This window comes from Nicrophorus vespilloides, unplaced genomic scaffold (assembly GCF_001412225.1).
Source record: "Nicrophorus vespilloides isolate i.1.1-1 unplaced genomic scaffold, Nicve_v1.0, whole genome shotgun sequence".
Lineage (NCBI taxonomy): Eukaryota > Metazoa > Arthropoda > Insecta > Coleoptera > Silphidae > Nicrophorus > Nicrophorus vespilloides.
The window spans coordinates 10,371-29,964 of NW_017095475.1; the positions used below are offsets into that span (position 1 = coordinate 10,371).

A 19,594-nucleotide genomic window follows, 5' to 3' on the forward strand; every position below is an offset into this window, starting at 1 on the left:
AATCGAGACAATTGAAAAAATACTGTACTACGAAGCAAAAAAGATCTCCACTGCTATGCATAGCAGCAAAACTTATGCACGTGTAACTTCGTCTCCGGCCCCCATTTTTACGCCCCCTAGCTTGATATTAATGCCATTTCCGCTGTCTTGGTCTCGCTGGTAGTCCAGGCAATAAAAAAAGAACTGAACATCGCTCCGACTAACGCCTGAGCCTGTGGACCCACCAGCTTCTGAGGAGACTGGTAGAGAGGCGCCGGATATCGATGGTGCCTTCAAGGGCGCCGGGCCCGTCGATTGCTTCTTGGAGATTATAATGCATATAACCCGATGTGGGTTCAATACGGAGAGATCTTAGAGGGGCTTTTCTTTAGCGGATGCTTGATGAGTCTAGTGCAATCTTGCTGAGCTCAACTCTACCGACTCATTTTAACGCAGCCAACGGCTCTTTCTCATCCATAGACTTAACTTTCTGTTCGCCAAGGCTGGCTCTGGGTCTTAGGTGGCGTTCCCTTGACTATGGCACTATACGGAAGTGATCACTATCCTATTTTAATAACCACAGACTTTGCTAGAACTCCACGATAGGTTCATGGACTTTGGCGCCTCGGGTCAGCAAACTGGCAGGGTTACTGTGATGATTTAGTTTTTCCTGACCTATCAGATAATATTAAGATAACAGTAAAGGACTTCATTGACAGGATTACATGATCTGCTGAAATTAATATCTCCACAACAAGGAGAAATTTTCCTATAGATATTCAGATGCTACTGAATTATACTCATCTAAGATACTAAGATTGCTGTATCATCAGCAAATGTTGCAATCGTAGTATTGCTAGTTTTAGCAAAATCTGCCATGTATAGCAGGTAAATCAATGATCCTAAACTTTTGAATAAAATGTTTATATCAATAATTTTACTGATTTGAATCAATGTATGTTTTATAGTAGAAATAGTAATTTTTTAACAATTTCTTATAATTTACTAGAATCACCATCAATCATCTTAAATTATTTACAATCTTCGATAATATTCTACAAGGAGGATTACAACATATGGGTACCGCCACAAAATCAAACGGGCGACGGGAGGACGAGTTTAAACGGAAAATTCGTTTACTGAGAATTATTCCAGGTACGCGTGTATTAAGACCTTGATGGACTTCAAGCCAAACCGATAGGCCCCGCAAGTGACCAGCCCCCTTTTGCAAGAGTGCACGCCCACCGACAACGGTTCCAGAATAGCTCCTTCCTCGAAACTGACGTGATTAGGTAACTTGTAGCAAAAATCTGTTGCATGTCAAGTTTCAATCGTAAGGAGGCGTGGCGCAAAAGGCCATCTTCAAGCAGAGATTGTATCTGCCCTCCTTGCAGTAATTGAACATTCGGCAACATTCGCCCAGTACGATGGCCACACGATCTCCTACTTTCAAATGGGTCACATCTTTGCCCACTTTTACCAATGTCCCTGAAGCCTCGTGACAAATAACCATTGGTTGTTTAACAACGAAATGACCAATGCGACCTTGCTTCAGGTAATGCACATCATATCCGCAAATTCCAACCATTTCCATCTGCAGAAGTACCTCTAAAACATAATCAATATAAAGTCTTACGGTTTCCATTTGGCGTTGGAATTGGACGTTGTTCCTAGAATTCAATTAGATTATATTCCGTAAAGCACTGGTGTTAAATTATAGCCTGCCAATTCGAAAATTTTCTAAGAAGCAAAGTTTGATGTAAGAGTACTCCAACTGCTGCAGCAAGTTTATCGAATTGAACTTTCAACATACATGTTTTTTTATTTAATAAATACTGTGGAACCTCGCATAACGAGCATTTCGCTTAGAGAGCAAAAAGAATAATAAGAAAAATGACTGCTTAATGAGCGACGTTTCGCATAACGAGTGACGATGAGAAGAAAAGTCCTGGATTGCGCGCCTGCTACATCATTTTTAAAACTTGTGTATTTTTTAATATGTTTCACTATACGAGTAAAAATCCGTAAATTTTGGAACGGATTAAACTCGTTAAGAGAGGTTCCACTGTACTCTTAAGCAAAAATTTCAACATAATTGAAAACATATTTTTTAAAAAGGATGTCACCATCATGAATTAAAATATTTTTTAAATAAAATTTGTCAACTATGACTTAATTATTGTTAAATAAAGTAAATTTAAACGAGAAATTTTAAAAAATTCACTTGGTTGAAACCGATGGCATTTTACAAACATTGGATATAAAAAGTTATACAATTCATGACGGTAGAGGCTCTTCCAGAGGGAAGAAGTAGGAGGAAGAAAAAAATCATATAAGGTCTCTGCCATTATTTAAAATTCAAAAATACATTATATATTGTTATCTGTTTGGCAGGGGACCTTCAGAGTTCAAAGACAAAGCAGAACAGCGATAACACAAAACATGTCAAAAAAGAACAATTACTAAACAGAATATCGAAAAAAAATTATAAAAGTTCAAGCAAAATAGAAATAAATAAATCACAAAGATTGACTATAGCATCAATTATAAATGTATGTATTTAATTATGTTATCTACATAACTTTAATACTTTTTTCCGATGTTCTGTTTTGTCATATGCTCCTTTTTGTAGTGTTCTTTTTAATCGCTGTTCTGGTTTGTCCAGTTAACCTTCACATGATAGAGGAAAATGTGACATTTCTTTTTTATAGTTGGTATGGTTAGATTCCTTATGATTTAGAGAAGATTTTTGATCTGAAATCTGTTGACATCTGTTGAATTTAGTTAACTTTGTGATAATAAGTCTTTTTGAAGTTTGCTTATTAAAATATTTTGTCTTATTTCACAATATTTTTATAAACAATTATGAAGAACACAAGCGAGTAAGTAAAAATTATTCTTTTTAGGTACACGATTTTAAAGAAAGTAAAAACCTTAGTCGCGCGAATCACAACAACCTTAATTACAACTCTGTCAACAACTTACTAATGTTTTGATTTGTATACATTTTTTTTTCACTTACGCATTTTGTGTTGGTTCGTAGCATACCATGAAAAACTTTAATTAAAATATTAAATTGTATGATTGTTAGTAACTTAAAAGCTAAGCAAAAGGTGGTACAGTTTTTAACCCACCTAACCTTAAAAAGTAAATTATTATATGTTGTGTCTTAGGATGGCTGTTACTTGTTGCGTCCAAGGCTGTAAGACTAAAAGCGGCGATAATATAGTGATGAGAAAATTTCCTCCAGTCGATTCTCCATTGTTCAAGCAATGGAAAATTACTATGAAGAATAAGTCATTGAAACATAAGGATAATCAATATATGTTGAAAACACAGTATGTTTGTAATCTTCATTACACTGAAATATACAGAAAAAAACCTATCTTTGTTCTTTACGATTGTCCACTGTCGACGAAAAATATTTTGAAAGTAGTAAAGGTTAAACAAGTTGATGATAGTAACTGCATTGTTTGTGAAAATGTTCAAAATTTAAATCACTCTTATTGTAAAACAGAAGAAGTTAAGTCTGAAGAAATGAGTATCACTGTTGACAGTGATAGAGCTTATGATAACAATATTATTAAATTAGATCACTGCTATTATAAAACAGTACAAGTTGAATCTGAAGAATTGAGTATTGTTTCCGACAGAGCTGTTGATAACACTATTATTACTTTTGATGACTCCTTTTGTGAAACAGTAGAAGTAGAAACTGAAGAAATGAGTATTGTTTCCGACAGAGCTATTGATAACAATATAATTACTTTTGATGACTCCTTTTGTGAAACAGTAGAAGTTGAAAGTGTTGTTGTCGATAGTGTGAAAACATTAGAAGAAATAAGTGATGATAAATTGAATGTTGATTTAAAAAATAATAAACAAATGCAGACTTCTGGAGGAAAAATAAGCAGAAGGGAAATGCTAAGACAAATTCGTGATTTACAAGATAGAAATAAGAAACTTAAAACAGAATGTAGAGGATTTCTAAAATTTAGAAAAATGAATAAAGAAATTCAAAATTTTTTAACAAGTCAACTATACAATGTCGACATGAATGAGGGAGAATACTATAGGTTAGAAGATAAGGTACTTGCGCTTCGTATATATAAGGAAAGTAAGAAATGCTATAGATACTTATCAAATATTTTTAAGTTACCATCGGAATCAACACTTATGAGTTTTGTTAGTGAAAATTTGAAACATCTTTAAACCCTTAAATAACAATACAATTGGGGCGGCCGTAGCCGTGTGGCTATGGTCGCCTGTATCACAAAAATCTGATACGAAAGTCGTTGGTTCAATTCCGAAAATCAACAAAAATTTGTGGTGGCTGTTAAACCCGAAAAGGGGTAGAAATAGGGCCGGAGAGATTTATGTCAATAAATAAATTGATATAAATCTCTTAAACTTAAAAAAACAATACAATTGACAAATACTTATATCAATGATGAACCGGTTTTTAAATCTGTCTATAGATTCTTTAAATAGAACAAATAATTATTTTAAATAATTGTACCATTTGCAATATGACAGTATCAACACAAGGGAAGGATTATCATTTGTTGAAATGGATAAAATTATAATAATGCAAATGATTATAGAACATATTGTTCAGAGATTCTTCTGCTCACACTCACTCATTGATATCTTTAAAATACTTTATTATATTTGGCCAGAGAGATATGATACCTATATATTGATAAAAGAATATTTGTGTAAGAAAATGATTTGGAATTTAAAAAAATGTGTGCACACAAATGATTTACTGGATCATGTTTTAATAAAAGTTTATGAAATATGTTTGAAAACATTAAATGAAATTTTAAAACAAGATATGTTTTTGAAGAAAGTTTATTAGAATATTCAAGAAAACATAAAAGATCAATGACTAAACACTAGTACTCTAGTACTATCATCAATAATATTGTAAATGACCATCTATGAAGAGGAAGCATGTGGACAACACAGGACAGGTAATTAATCAATTAATCAATGTATTTAAATCACTACTAATCAATGTTTTTTGTTTAGATTGGATGGATCAAACACGAGTAAATCTGAATCATCTACAAGGAGGGAGTATGTGGACAACACAGGAGAGGTAATTTATCAATTAATCAATATATTTAAATCAAATTCCCGACATGCCGACTGTATCAAAATCTTTGAATTTATTCCGGAGTGTAGTCACTATCTACTATATTTTTATAACTTGAAAATAAAAAAATATTTTTATTAAAAAAAAGTAAAGAAAACTCTTTAAAAATGAGAATCATATCATCATAATGGTAACTATCCACCGGGAAAGATTATACATTTAATGTCAACCGCGATCTTAAATTTTCTCAATATTCACAGGGATGAACAGAATGTCTAACCATTATAATTGTTAACAATTACATTGGTGGAAGTTTCTTTGTACTTATGTATTTATTTATGCAATAAGACGTATAGATTAAGAGACTTCGTAAATACGTAGATTTCTCTATTAACAATTATAATAACAATGTTAGACACAACAATCTCACATTTTTAACAGTGTCACAGTTTTGTTATTAAAAATGTTATTCAATGTTTTTTGTTTAGATTTGATGGATCAATCATGAGTAAACGTTGACCATCTATTAGGGAGTATGTGGACAATACTAGAGAGGTAATTTATCTATTAATCAATATATTTAAATTCTATTAAACAATGTTTTTTTTTTGTTTAGATTGGATGAATCAAACACGAGTAAACGTGGGCCATTTATGAGGATGGAGTATATGGATGTGGAGCATCTTTGGAGTTGTTAATTAGTATTATCTCAACTGAAGGTCCCACACTTTGGTTCAGTCACCATAAATTAATACTTTAGAATTATATAACTAACTACATGCAAATTACCGAAGTTGAGACTGTGATTAATTTAAATTGAAAATAAGTATATAAAGAATATAACTTTTTATTATTATAAAACCCGTATACCACCAAGTTTGTAATGTAATTAATCGAAGTTGGTAGTAAACAGCGGTTGAGGGATTTAAATAGTGCGCCTGTTTGTCAAGAAGGTTGAATGCAACGTTCAAGAGATGTCGCTGCGAGTTCACTTTTAAAATTCCATTGTTTTTACAGACGTACCACTATTTGATTGTGAACGTCTTTGTATACTCTTTTTTTTTTTTCATTATTCCTCTCGTGTGCCGTTGCCAGCGAGGAGTACACTGAACGGGATCGAGTGAGAGGCGAGTGGAATTCGGGTTTCGGAGGGTTGTGCGAAGACCTGCTTGCAGTTCTTCCTTCAGGTCGCGATCGACCTGTTAACACTTGGGCACTTTCGTGGTGCGTTTGATATAATTATGAAAAGCCTGCAACAGCCGATGCGATGTATTATACCACCACGGCGGTACAGTGTTTTATTACCTGAGGACGGTGTCAATAAACTCTAAACCGAAGGTGTGCCGTGCACATAAATCGGGTTGTGAAAGTGAAAATTAAAATTACAACATTTATTCGATATTTCTTAATTGTTCGAAGAAGTTGATACGAGAGTTCGCAGCTGGCATACGCATATATACACACACCACAAATTCTGCACGACAATCTTCGATCGCATCTGTTTATTGTTGTTGATGTTTTGTTGTTATTATTTACCTTCCTTTGCCGGACTGATTTATCGATGACACGAGGATATGTAAACAAGGATTCGATGATAAGGAGGGAACGGTGAGTAAATGTCATGATGAGTCTTCATGCAGATGACGGTGATGCGAAAACACCGCATTAAAAACATCTTCCAATTCGAATTCCTTTTGCAACTTGTACTGTTATAGGTTAAGGTTGAAATTGATGTTTCCCACAAGAAGCTATCCGTTTCTGCATAAGTATTTTTTCTTGTCAGTATGTTTATTTATCAATCCCATTGCATCATACAGCATTCCTATTGGAATTGCTGGAAAGTTGTTATAGGTTATGATCATTGAAGGCATAGCAACATACTTGTTTACATATGGTTGCAAACCTTTGTTTTCTTTTTTGCAATTTGTTGAAGCAACAATAGTTTTCTTACAAAATACACTACTATAAATGTTATTACTAATTATTAGAAAATTTTACTACTACTAGTTTATTGACGATTTATAGCAATATTTATTTCATCCTAGTAACAGAAAAGCAGTAGTCCTCAATTAGTCTTGGATTAGTCCGATTAACCGCACTATGCGAGGTATTAAGATAAAAAAATGTATTTATGTGAATAGCAAATGCCAACGATTTTCATTCTTACTTATTTATTTACTATATAACTAATATTAATTTAGAAAAATGAGGCATATTTAAGTGAAATTAAACTAATTAAATAATTACGCGACAATATGAAGCTGCAGGTATAGAGTAAATAAAATTGTGATGCATTCAAGAACATTAAATTCTGCGATCAATTAGAATTATTAAGATATCATTAGTGAAATAGGTACATTTGCTCAAAAGGCGCTATTACGTAAATTGCTACCATAATCATTACAATTGGTGAAACTGGTACATTTGAGCAAATTGAAAGTAACAACTTTTAAATTAGCATTACCTCGCTTAGTGTGGCTTCAACTACTGCGGATTTACCAACAAAAAAAAAACTAAATTTTAATTGAACCATCTAAAAATAGATAGGACAGAAAGACCTATGGTCAATAGCCCTTTGCAACACTTGAATTATATTTTATTTTTTGTTATTGTATTGAGTTTTTATTGTTGCAATAAATATTGTTAATATTAAAAATTTGCACTGTTTATTTTTATTATCTTCGATTAGTCCGGTTTCAAGGAATGTTGAATCAATTACCCGCGCTATGCGAGTTATTGCTCTGTTGAATACTTAATGAAATTGATAAATCTTTGAGTTTGTCAAATTCGTATAAAAATATTTTCAAGTGAAAGCGGATTTTGTTAATGCGAACATATTAATAATAAATTTGCTAAATTTAGTAATATTACATCTCTTATATAATACAACATATTTTTCTTAAGTGATTAAAGTATTTACGTTGTTTTAATTGGCGAATGTAATACAAAAAAAATATGCGCATTTCAGAGAGTTATGTGCAATGCGTCATTGGTATTTTTTCACTTCCGGTGTTGGCAGGTAGGTGCGCCAATCTTTCGGTGTTAGATGATTGGCAAGGGAAAGAAATGAAACGAAACCAGAACTTAGTGACTCACTTGATGATTAGGAATCTCGTGTTTTTTTTTTAGCTGCAAGGGACACGTGTATACTAAAACAAAAAAAAAGTGTTAATACATTGGAAACAAGTTTTATGTTAACGCGTTTGGTTATATCTCTTAATAAAGATAACAGCAGTTTACTTTTAATTAGTCTTCACATTTTCTTTTAATTCTTCTATTTTCATAACATTAAAACCTAATAGTAATTGTACATTTTAATGTTGTATAATCATTATAAAATCTTATAATATTATCATTATTATTATCAAAGAAGGTATTTACAATACAATTTATTGTTGCATATTATTTACTTTATGAAATGAATTGATGACTTCAAAAGGTTATTCTTGCAATAAGTTAACAACTTTTAAATTAAAATAAATTAGATACAAATTTACAGATACGAAATTGAATTGCTTCCAAATTCAAGATTTTTACTATACTTACCAACTAGTTCCATTCCAAAGGGGTAATTAAAAAAAAAAACAAAATATTCTTTATTATTGTTTTATATATGTGAAATTCCGTATTACTGACTGCATAAATTTGAAAAAATAAATTAAAATAAACAAAATACTTATAAATACTTTTCGACAAAAGAAACAAATGCAACAAAACTCCCAAAAATATTTTACTTTATTAAATAAATTATCAATTTTGTTCGTAAGTCGGGGGATACCTGTATTGGATCATTTAAAGTATATGTAATACATTTTAATGATTTAAATTGCTAAACGAAATTAAAAAAAAAACATGTAACTTAAATCTGGACGTATAAAGTCTAATTTAATTAAGAAGATATCATTAATTCTTAAATAAAAGAGTTAGTTTTATTGAGAACAAGGTAACTTTAATAATTTAAAATATTGACAAGTAAATAATAAAATTATTCTATTTAATGTACATTTATTTATTACGAACTAATATTAATATTTCCAATATCGAAATACATAAACTTTTTTTTTGACAAAAGAATCAAGAAAAAGTTGCATTTGAGTTAGAATTCTAATTTGAATTGTTGCAATATCAACGAAAAAATGAAATAAATAGTAATAATAAGACATACATAAATTAATTTGACATAAAACTTCAGCCGTTTTAACCTAATTCAACAAGTTTTAACTAAGACAACATTACTTTTATACAGGTATAACTGATAGAATGTTAATACCAGTATTGCGTAGAAAAATAGATTTACTCATTACTAGTTAAACTCATATATTTTAGATGTTACACGAATTCTCAAATTTAATTATTAATTCTATTAATATTTCATTTATAACAAGATAAACTAATAAAAGTCTAATATATTACCTAATTTTAGATTATTCTGTAGTTGTTTTATAAAAGAAACAATCTCTTTCAATTTTATTAGTTCAATGGGACAGTGGTCAATTTCTATATCATCGTTTTGTAGAAATCAAAGAAGTAAATTGTAGAATAATGTATATTTTCTTTATTATATAGCAATAATTGTAGATTGGGCGGATGCGGAGTAATAGAGGATGGCAGTAAATCGAATATTGCAATAAACAATGTATGTCACGGATAATGCAATATCTTTTATTTATGTATATAAGATTTTCTTTTGTATTACTTTTTTACTTTGCGCGGTGCGGTAATTCAAATGAATAAAATGAGATCTGCACTAAGTGAATCAAATAAATTTCCGACTGATCGGTTTCTTGCGGTGTCGAAAAAGCACAGGGACTTGCACAGCAATCACGGCCGTTTTCCGCGATATTAATTGACTCCAAATGTCCTTCCAATAATCAATCAAAAATGCCGATACCAATCGTGGTTTCTTTTCTTTCTCTCTCAACTGCCATTCCTTTTTTCCTACCCTACATATCCATGTGGATCGGTTCTGCTCTACCTATTTCCTCGTGGGCCGAGAGACACATTTGAACGTAATTTAATTGCCCGGTGAAACAATACCATTCCGTTCAAAATAGAGAAGAAGAAGTAGAAGGAAAAAAAAAACGTCAAATAGAAACAGAAATAAACGTTGTGAAGCAAGCGACAAAAAAGACAAAGACATAATAACAGAACCAATTAAGTGTTAATTTATACAACGGTGGTTTGCAGCAGATAAAACGCGGATTATTTAGAGGTGAAAAACCTACGCGGCTTCTTGGAACAAAGGAGTTTTACAGTTTGTTGCACAAACGCGACGTTTACATACTTCATTAGGTTTCCGCCGTATCTCTTTTGCACGAGGAACTACACACACACACTTTCATTTGAGCTGCAGAAGAATGACCAGAAACTAACGCAATGCAACGGTGTAGGAAAAAGGCGGTGATTCGTGTAATGCAATTTAATTGCTCCTGTTATATTTATTAAATACCATGAATGTACAATTATCTCAAAAGCAAAGCAACTAATACGACGAAGGAGAAACTGAAGAGAGAAAAAAATCTGCATCGGATAAAAAAATCCTTTGGCATGTATCACATGCACCGTCGACAGTGTCCACCTGTCAATTTAATGGTGATTATTAAAAGCGCATTCTTGGCTTCGGCCACAAGAATACCTTGTACAATTTTCCTTGCAAATAAAGCCTCTGCATATAATACCTGTCCGCGGTGATCGCGTATTTTTGCTTTTATCCGAAGTTTTAAGTAAATGATTGAGCAATTGCGAGCGAGAGAACCTTAATATACTCGTCAACGGAGATGAAGCAGGATGAGGACAAAAAAAATATATAAAAAAAATAAATAAATGGTAGTACAACTACAGCGAGATGAAAACGAACACAAGAAAACGTGTTCGCTGCAAGAGTATTTTCGTTCTCTCCTCTTCGCTTCCTCTTCGTAAGCCGTGTTTGTGTGTGGCCTCATTTAGTTTATATTGTGTATAAACATACACGCAGGAGATGATCTTTATTGAAAAATCTACCCTTGAAGCCGTCCGTACAGCGCAGACGGCATCACAGAGATACGCTTATTGTGATCACTGGATGATGCCTGTAATCGAGCTACGGCTTCAATTGGCGACACGAAACACCAATCATTGTTGATATAGGTTAGTTAACAAAACGGACAGCAAGCTACCATTTCATCCGACGAGAGGCGACACGTGAATGGAAATGCGCTTATTGTGATCATTTGCAATATTTACTGTTTCTACAATTCATTTATATTTATTGACCAATTAATATGTGCAATTAAATTTTAAACTTATTTATTATAACAAAACGCATAGTTATAGTTATTGTGATCATTTGTAATATTTAATCCTACTATAAATCCGGATATCTTTATTTAAATCTTGTTTATTTCAGATGTGTAATTAAATGTAGAACAATTTCATATGCAAGACGCATGGTAATAGTTTATAATCATTTAGTGTTTTGAAAACGTAAATTTCATTGTGATCATTTGCAATATTTACTCCTGCTATAAATCATGGAATATTTATCTTTATTTACATCTTGATTATGTCATATGTCTAATTAAATGTAGAATACATACATTTTTGTGATTACAATACGCTTGGTAATTGTTTCTAATCATTTACTGTTTTGAAAACGCAAATTTCATTCTGATTACCTTAAGCGAAGTACCGACTATATTTTCTATCTGTAAGTGGCCTTTCTAATATACACAAAGATAACCTCTTTAGATGTCTGAAACAAACAAAAAATGTAATATTGCTGAAATTGTGATATAATGATCTTTACTGGTAACTGTATTTATTAACGTGTTTCACAAATAACTGGTCATTGACCACGAGGTCTTTCATTTATATATATATTGTGTGAATAGGTATTGGTATTAAGACTTGTTATACTAGCATATCGTCACTGTTCTATTTAAGTTCCATTCTATTAAGCTCGAGTTGGCAAATCCATTCAAACTAACTATTACGTTGCTTAACTTTTAGAAACGTTTTCAAAAAATTCTAAAATGTTTTTTTCTTTTCGTCTTCTTCATTTATTTTCTTTATTATTTAGCAATCTATTTAATACAAATATTTAGCTAAACTTACGTCTTTATTCATTTTTAGAGAATATTGGTTCTAAAATATTCTATTTTTTTTTATCTGTAACTTAAGCGTATTAATTGCAATTTATTTAACATAATATGAACAATTTTATGATAATTCAATGTAAAACTTTTCAACGAAAGAAAGACGTGTTTTTTTTTTTATATTTTTGGAACAATTTGGTGAAACGAATGTTTGTGATTTGTGGCCATGACCCGAATGTCGTATGCATTAGGTGCATTATTGAATTGATAACATTATCTGCGATTACAATAAGCGGCGTCCACCGTGTATATCAGCGTGGTAATTGGCCTATTGCACTGTCGCTTTCCTGGTTTCTCAATTGCCTCGAAACTATGAAACGACTGAGGCAACGTTTCGTACATTGGATCAAAAAAAAGAAAGAGAAAACGGTAGAAAAAAAATAGGAAATACATAGGCATGTGGAGATAACGAAACAGAAATAAAAGAAGCAGCAATCGCCGCAGGCGAGGACTGCAGAATTCCATACAATTCCTTCTTAGATTTGCAATAATCGCGGCCTTAATTAGCAATAGATTTTGCAAAGGCAGTTGCATGGAAAAGGATGATTTCCCTATGGGTTTGCAGCAGTTGTTGCAACTAGGAAGTTAATGTGAGGTGAACGATTAGAAGAGCGTTTTCGTGGCGATCGTTTCGGTGGTCTTCCTCTTGTATTTTAAATGGTGTGTAATCGTAAAATCTTTTTTGGATTTACTGTTAGAACGTGAGGAACGAGAACGGTCAGGATGTGTATCCTAACAGCCGTGCAGAAGTAAGGAAGGAGAGGAGATCGTCGCGGCGTGGAGTCCGAACTACCAACGCTCTCCTCCGGTGAGTCCTCTCCCCTCTTGTGTTCTCGGCCGACGAGTACACGCTTGAAGGTCGCGTCCAGCCCGGTCGCCGGTCACGTGATGCCAGTCAACTTACGTACTCGCAGGGTCGGACTACCATTTTATTCTTCTGCAACATCCAACACCGCTTCAACACCTTTATAATAACTCCAATCATCATGCTGATTTCATGTATCTGTTATGTAATAGGGAACTCTCAGGAAATTGGTTTTGCAAGTCCCCATTTTAGTCTACATGAATCATCCAGATAGAATCTTAACAATGACTAATTAGAAGTATTATCTCATGCTTTTAATAACTATTGAAACGATTGTACTTACATTTAATAGCAGATTTGAGGACTTAGGAAAACTGAGGAAATCTTGTTATTTTTGTAATTATATTGATCCATCAAGAGATAATCTAAAGTTTTGTTGTGTCCAACCATTATTATTATAATTGTTATTATTAATATAGTGTATTAACGAACTCCAGGGAGTCTCTAAGTCGCATTATTATATAAACATATACATCAGCATAAAGGAATATCCATCGTGATCCCGTTTCGATACACTTTAATATAAACAAAGGGGATCAAGCGTAAACATTCCCATCGATACTCCTATACCTTTACTCCGAATTCAAGTCCTTATTATAAACACATAATGATAATTACATGTATAATCGTAATCACTCATCTTTTTCATAGGATTTTGTCCAGGTCTCAAAACCACCAAATCCCGTGGGAGCGCTTAATCATCAATATATACAAACCCTACTCCCAATTACAGCTCTCACCCCGTATTAATAAGAATTTCTTGAGAATTACGTATATACATAAACTGCTTTTGGAATAATTTGTGATGTAAATAACCAAATAGTTACATTTAATGTCAGATATGATGAGTCCATTAGAACTTAAAGAAATCTGCGAACTATGTGGAAATATAATTGACATTATATCAGTGTTGGCAATCAACACGTTATTGCGATGGACAGGTCGCTTGAAAAATCTGATTAGTTTGAATATGACACTAGTAAAACGAGAAAAAAGCTTCATTTCAATTGATCAGGTAGATCGCGATCACTTTTTAAATAGAAGAGTTCATCTACATTTTTGGTATAAAGTCGATCACAGGTACTAACAAGTTGGCTGCCCTTACTTTATATGACTAATTGAGAATCTTATTGAGGACTAAATTACTAAGACTTATATGAAGTAATGAAGTAAAGATTGAAAGCTTTACATTAAAACTAATATAAATAAAGACATTAAAATAATTTGATAAATACAAGTATTAATATACATATACAGTAAGACCTGGATTAACGCTGAATCGATATAACGAAGTCTAAAAAGTTTAAATTTACCTATCTTCTATATGTTAAAGTTTAGCGCAGCGCTAAACGAGGTCTTACTGTAAAAACAATAAAGAGAACCTTATATATTTGATAATGAATATTGTTTCACCAAAACACTACTTCATACTTTTATTTTTAGTTTTGAAGATCTAATCGTAACTACACTAATTACAAGAATCCCAAATATACTGCAGGCTCATTTAAATAGCCATTCCAATAAATATTTTGATTTATCGTTGTCCTTTTTCATTGTAATTATTACTGAAGTATTTTTTTAAAATTAAACTCAAAATTATAACTAGTTATTGAAGAAAACTATATTATTTCTGATCATTTTAATTACAATAGATTTAATACAATATTTCTATTATTTTCTCATAATTTTATATTATTTCTCTATTTTTTTTTATAAAAAAATCCTAATCTGTAGATATTATTTCATTTTTATAAAATATAAAACACTACTTATTTACAAATTCACACGACTTAAATTTGCTAAATTGTTAATTTGCAAACAAAAATTAAAATTATTACTGAAAATGTTCTGATGAGTAACAGTTTTAAATTTAGTTGATTTTAAAAAAATATACAATATATTTGAAACAGTGAAATTAATTAACATTATTGTATAACAACAGTGTTGTAAACACGAAAGTAAATTGTTATTAATAACTATTTCGTGGGCGTTTTTTAGAAAATCGTAATTATAATTTTTAATTAGAGGCACGTCTCTTGCATTCGATTTCATTAGAATTTCTCAGAAGTACGGATTGCAGCGAATTCGATTATATAGCGAGCATTGACACTGAGAAATTCCCTCTTTTTTTTCTATCTAAAATAATTGTGCGATGTGGAATTCCCAACTTTTGTTTAAAAAAAAAACGAGCTTTCAAGAAGGCGAGTATCGATGACTTGAAGTTTATTAAATGCACATTCAAAAAAAAAATGCAAAATGGGTCAGCCGAGACTTTCACCAATGTATGCAAATGGCATTGTGTAGGCAATTATGTGCACTGTCTCCACAGAAGTTGATGACAAATTTTATGGCGAATTTCATTCAATGATCCTAATAAAGCATCAATTTATCTAATTTCGTCTTGAGTAAATCTATATTAGTTACGATAATTCCATATTTATATACAATTGGCCTTTGAAGTAAATATTTCTTACTCTTGTAAATTTTGTATTTTCGTCTTGATAAGATTATCCGTTATAATACTATCAAATGTTTAATGTTGTAGTTATGTTAAAAGTAGATTAAAAAAGATTGTTTTTTTGTGATAGAAATGAGTGTCACTTGTCAATTAAATACCAAAGCACTAAAGCAGCGTAGATTTAATCTGCGAATTGAAATGTAAAAGAATAGCAAAAGACACAAGTCCTACTTCTCATGGTGTTGGCTTAGGATCAATAACTCGTTTGGCGACGTCAAACAACCATTCGTCTTATGCAACATCGCCTAAGATTACTTTATTTATGCCAAAAAGAAATATCTGGCATTCTTTAAACATTTCTTTAATACAGTCGTAAATTTATTTATATAATGTAATCAAAAAAAATAAAATGTCTAAGCCTTAAGTATGTATCTAATGTAAATGAAGTTTGAAACGGAAATGTTGACATATTTTAGTATAGTAAAGGGGGAAAAAATCTGTCTGTCCAATGTAAATTATGTACAGTTTCTGGAAAATTAATAGAAAGAATAAAAGGAGAAGTAATAATAGAATAATAATAGAGACGGGAACTTCAAAGAATTATATAAATCATTTGAATATTACACCTTGTGCATAATTATTTCAATCCGAAGAAAGTGTCCAATAATGTAACGGATATTAATACAAGGATAAATCATGTACATGCTTACACATGTGGAATAGTAAAACGTACAGACATTATTCTTAGTCACCTAATCAGAAACATCTATCAATTTATGCGATTATTATCATTTCAAATAATAAACGAAAAATATGTTTTGTATGTATATTTTTCTTTAATAGTAAATATTGTTTATGCAAATGAATGATAAAGGCTAATTAAAACACGTGAATTGCATTTAAAAAAATCGTCATCGGGAAGTTTGATGGTCAACTTCGCATGAATGTTAAACAGTTATTGTACAAAAATGCAAATATATGCAATCTAGATTTAAAGCTGCGAATTTTAGATAGGAAAAATAAATAATGACAACCGGGTTGAATCCATGGTAAATTTTGACGTCCGTCTGTCGATATGTTCTGAAAGTTTTTTTTTTGTTAAATGCAAAAGTCGCGTCGAAGACCGAACATGGTGTTGTACATTACCAGCTGCGGAGCTTTGATACTGTCGCTGGCTTGTTTTGCTCTCCTACTAAAACTGAAGTTGCTGTCCTGATCACGATATGTTGTCCTCGGAACTTCTACATTGAAATGGAAACAAGCAGACAAGAATTTCAATTATGTGTAAATCCATCAATTTGATGTAAATATAATTTTTTTTGGAAAAGTCAAAACTGTTTTATACATTTATCTGATGATCTGATTTGAAGATTCATATTTTCTGCTGAAGCAAACGTTGATCGAGCACTTGATGCACAATGATTGTATTTTCATTAAATAATTTAGGTATTCTGAAAAGACCAACTATATAATTTGAAGGTCTTTAATCACTTATACTAATTAGAAAATTTAATTGCAAAGTTATCTTTACGGACAGTTAAATTCGTGAAATATATCTGACCAAGGATAATCAAGTAAGTACGAGTCCCATAATTATAGAACCTTCAGGATTTCCATTCTCCAATTAAAAGTTATATGTAAACAATACACTACAGTAATATGGATGCAATAATGATAGTACTGAAAAATATGAATTCGAAAGAATGAAACAGAAGAAATTAAATGCTTTCATCTAGATATATACTATGATGATCTTTGATATATTTCATGTATCTAAATAAGAGTATCTAGTATTTTGATTAATGACAATACATGAATTGATTTAATTTATTATTGTTAAAAATACTTTGTACTTCAACATATTAATTTTCAAATTATAAATAAATTAATGATTGTTGCTTTTACTTGATAACAATTTATATGAGTTTAGGATTTGATCTTTTTTTTCCTCAGACGAAATATTGAATCATGTTCTTTCATCTGGAGTTTTTGTTATATTAAAGAAAAGCTTTCTTACTGTGTATTTTCTTTTTTATTTATAAAGTAATAGGGAGCTATAATCAAAGTAAAATATAATTAGATATGAGAGTTCCATTTAATTTACGTTAATTGGAACTGTGCGATGTGTGAAAACCGTAGAGAGTTGTGAGAGTAACATTAATTGATTGGAGGTAGGTTTTAATCCATGATTATCTTGGCTTTTTTCATCAATTGATGACTATTTTTATGTATTAAAGTCTTAATTTATAAGTATTGTGGACATCAAAGAAAATCTTTCGTGCTTTGTTAATTATTATTGCTTTTAGAGTGATCGTGAGTGATAGAAAAGCTTTATACTGGATTTAATTTAATATTAGAGTTTCAATTAATTAAATTAAATTATATGTGTAAACTGTAGAGAGTTGTGAGAGTAATGGTTGTTGTTACATGAACGGCGGATGGGAGGCAGGAAAAGCTGCGTCGAGCAAATGAGATAGGCCCGTTCTTCGGACGTTAATTGGCGAGCAGCCACCAGCCGGTCCTCCTCAGGTGAAAATGGAAAGGTGCTTCGAGGTGGGTGATGGTTGAAGTCCGGCCCTGGACATTCGCCGGTCTTTCGCCTTGCGTTTGCTCGCTCGTTCGTATGGTAGGCAGAGGCAGTGGGAGCGAGTGAAACAGATTGAAATGACAATATGATTCGGCCTTCCTAAAAAAGTCTGCCGACAAAGAGAACCGAACACAACCAGCCAGATAAGTGTTGGATGGTGATTCAGGTTGATATGTGCGCCTCTCGTAACAGGTAGTGAGCGAGCGAGCGAGTGAGTGAGTGCCTGTATCTTTGTGAGCGAGCGCAAAAGGGTTCTCTCGTTCTTCCTCTCCGGAGGCCTGCAAGAAGAACGCGCGCAGCGCACACATTTACACATGTATTATTAATAACATTCGTGCGCGAATTCACCTAGCCTTTATTAATTACCACTACCTGTGTGCGTTCGCCAGCAGCCAACGCGTTTGCTGCCTGCTGTATTCCCTTCTTGCGCGTAGGTTCCTTCAAAATAATCTTCGGGGAAGCCGGGAAGATCGAGAAGGAGAACCAGAGAGAAAGAAGAGTTGTAGTAGAAGAAGAAAAAACAAATAACGAAAGATAGAAGGAAACATACAAACAAACAGAAGAAGGCGCGCGCCCGACAGCGAACCCGTGTGGTGGTATCTGTTCCTCTTCTTCTGGTTCTTGATCTTGTTCTTGTGGTGCGTGTGTTCCGTATGTAGTGTGTGCGCGTCTGTATTATACTGTTTGTGTCCAAGTGCATCAGCATCCCAAAGTTTCTCCACCACGACGATGCTCTCATCAAAGTCGGTCGGTTAAGTCTTTAATTAGACTCCGTCGGATTTCGGACCCTCGTCCATCCCGGATGACCTTGGTGATCACGTGAGCGTAAGGGCCTTGACCTTAACACTCCCACCGCCACGCACGTAAGCGCATCCCCAAAAAAATTTATTCATCGAATGTGTTAGACGTAAATACGACATGCTGCACGGATGAATACTAACTACGTACGCACGACTCTCCATCGATAATTCTTCACAGGTGCATGAGCGCAACTGTTGTTCTTCTTGTAGTTGATCTCAAACTTTTGAGCTATCTCGTACAGTTTTCGTCACACCAATCGATGATGGTGATGATGATGGAATCGCTCGGAGAGAAGACGCACAATTCTTTTGTTCTTTTACTCTTTGCTAGCCGCATTGAAATGCTCGGATCTTTCGGGACGGTTACGTTCACTGACCCACCCGGTGCTGAACAGTGATGTGTAAGATAGAGAGAAAGAGAGTGAGAGGGAGAAAGGGAGGTCGAGCTGCTAAATGGACGCGGAAAGATAAAGACATGTATGAATGCGAGAGAGTGAGAGAGGTAGCGACTAAGATTGCTGCTAAAAAATCGAAGCGGTCTTGCAAATTATTTTTGCAAAACGTACATTCAATCTTTTGCCACCCTGTGTCGTCTCGTCGGCAGAGGGGACCAAGGGGGAACCAGTTATGGAATTTTTACTACAATCTGGTTCCACATTTTTACAGTCTCT

General features: G+C 32.7%; 3 protein-coding genes and 1 long non-coding RNA gene across 8 annotated transcripts in view; 3 read left to right on the forward strand and 1 right to left on the reverse strand.

Annotated features, from left to right (window-relative positions):
• Positions 1–1,091: 1,091 nt before the first annotated feature.
• Positions 1,092–1,814, reverse strand: LOC108558810 (probable D-xylulose reductase A). The gene has a single exon (XM_017915873.1). It carries the CDS (start codon positions 1,622–1,624, stop codon positions 1,307–1,309), a length of 318 nt encoding a protein of 105 aa, XP_017771362.1. The 5' UTR covers positions 1,625–1,814; the 3' UTR covers positions 1,092–1,306.
• A 927-nt stretch (positions 1,815–2,741) lies between these two features.
• On the forward strand, positions 2,742–4,310 carry LOC108558610. 3 transcript variants are annotated; one of them, XM_017915614.1, is made up of 2 exons: positions 2,742–2,861; positions 3,153–4,310. In XM_017915614.1, the coding sequence occupies exons 1-2, from the start codon at positions 2,845–2,847 to the stop codon at positions 4,189–4,191; spliced, it is 1,056 nt and encodes a 351-aa protein (XP_017771103.1). In that variant the 5' UTR covers positions 2,742–2,844; the 3' UTR covers positions 4,192–4,310. The 3 variants fall into 3 exon arrangements, with proteins under 3 accessions (XP_017771103.1, XP_017771258.1, XP_017771181.1); XM_017915769.1 differs by lacking the exon at positions 2,742–2,861 and adding an exon at positions 2,870–3,095; XM_017915692.1 differs by lacking the exon at positions 2,742–2,861 and adding an exon at positions 2,870–3,092.
• A 473-nt stretch (positions 4,311–4,783) lies between these two features.
• Positions 4,784–5,930, forward strand: LOC108558898. The gene is made up of 4 exons (XR_001890919.1): positions 4,784–4,955; positions 5,014–5,083; positions 5,569–5,635; positions 5,697–5,930. It is a non-coding gene; the product is annotated as an uncharacterized LOC108558898 (long non-coding RNA).
• Positions 5,931–6,137: 207 nt separating this feature from the next.
• LOC108559198 (nuclear hormone receptor FTZ-F1 beta) overlaps positions 6,138–19,594 on the forward strand; it is a 38,620-nt gene continuing 25,163 nt past the window's right edge. Inside the window, exon 1 of one of the 3 annotated variants that reach the window (XM_017916504.1) lies at positions 6,138–6,688. The gene's annotated coding sequence lies outside the window, so the exon portion shown is untranslated. Of the gene's footprint in view, positions 6,689–18,263; positions 18,987–19,594 lie in introns of those variants that run through there. The other 2 variants (XM_017916422.1, XM_017916581.1) reach the window with 2 other exon arrangements.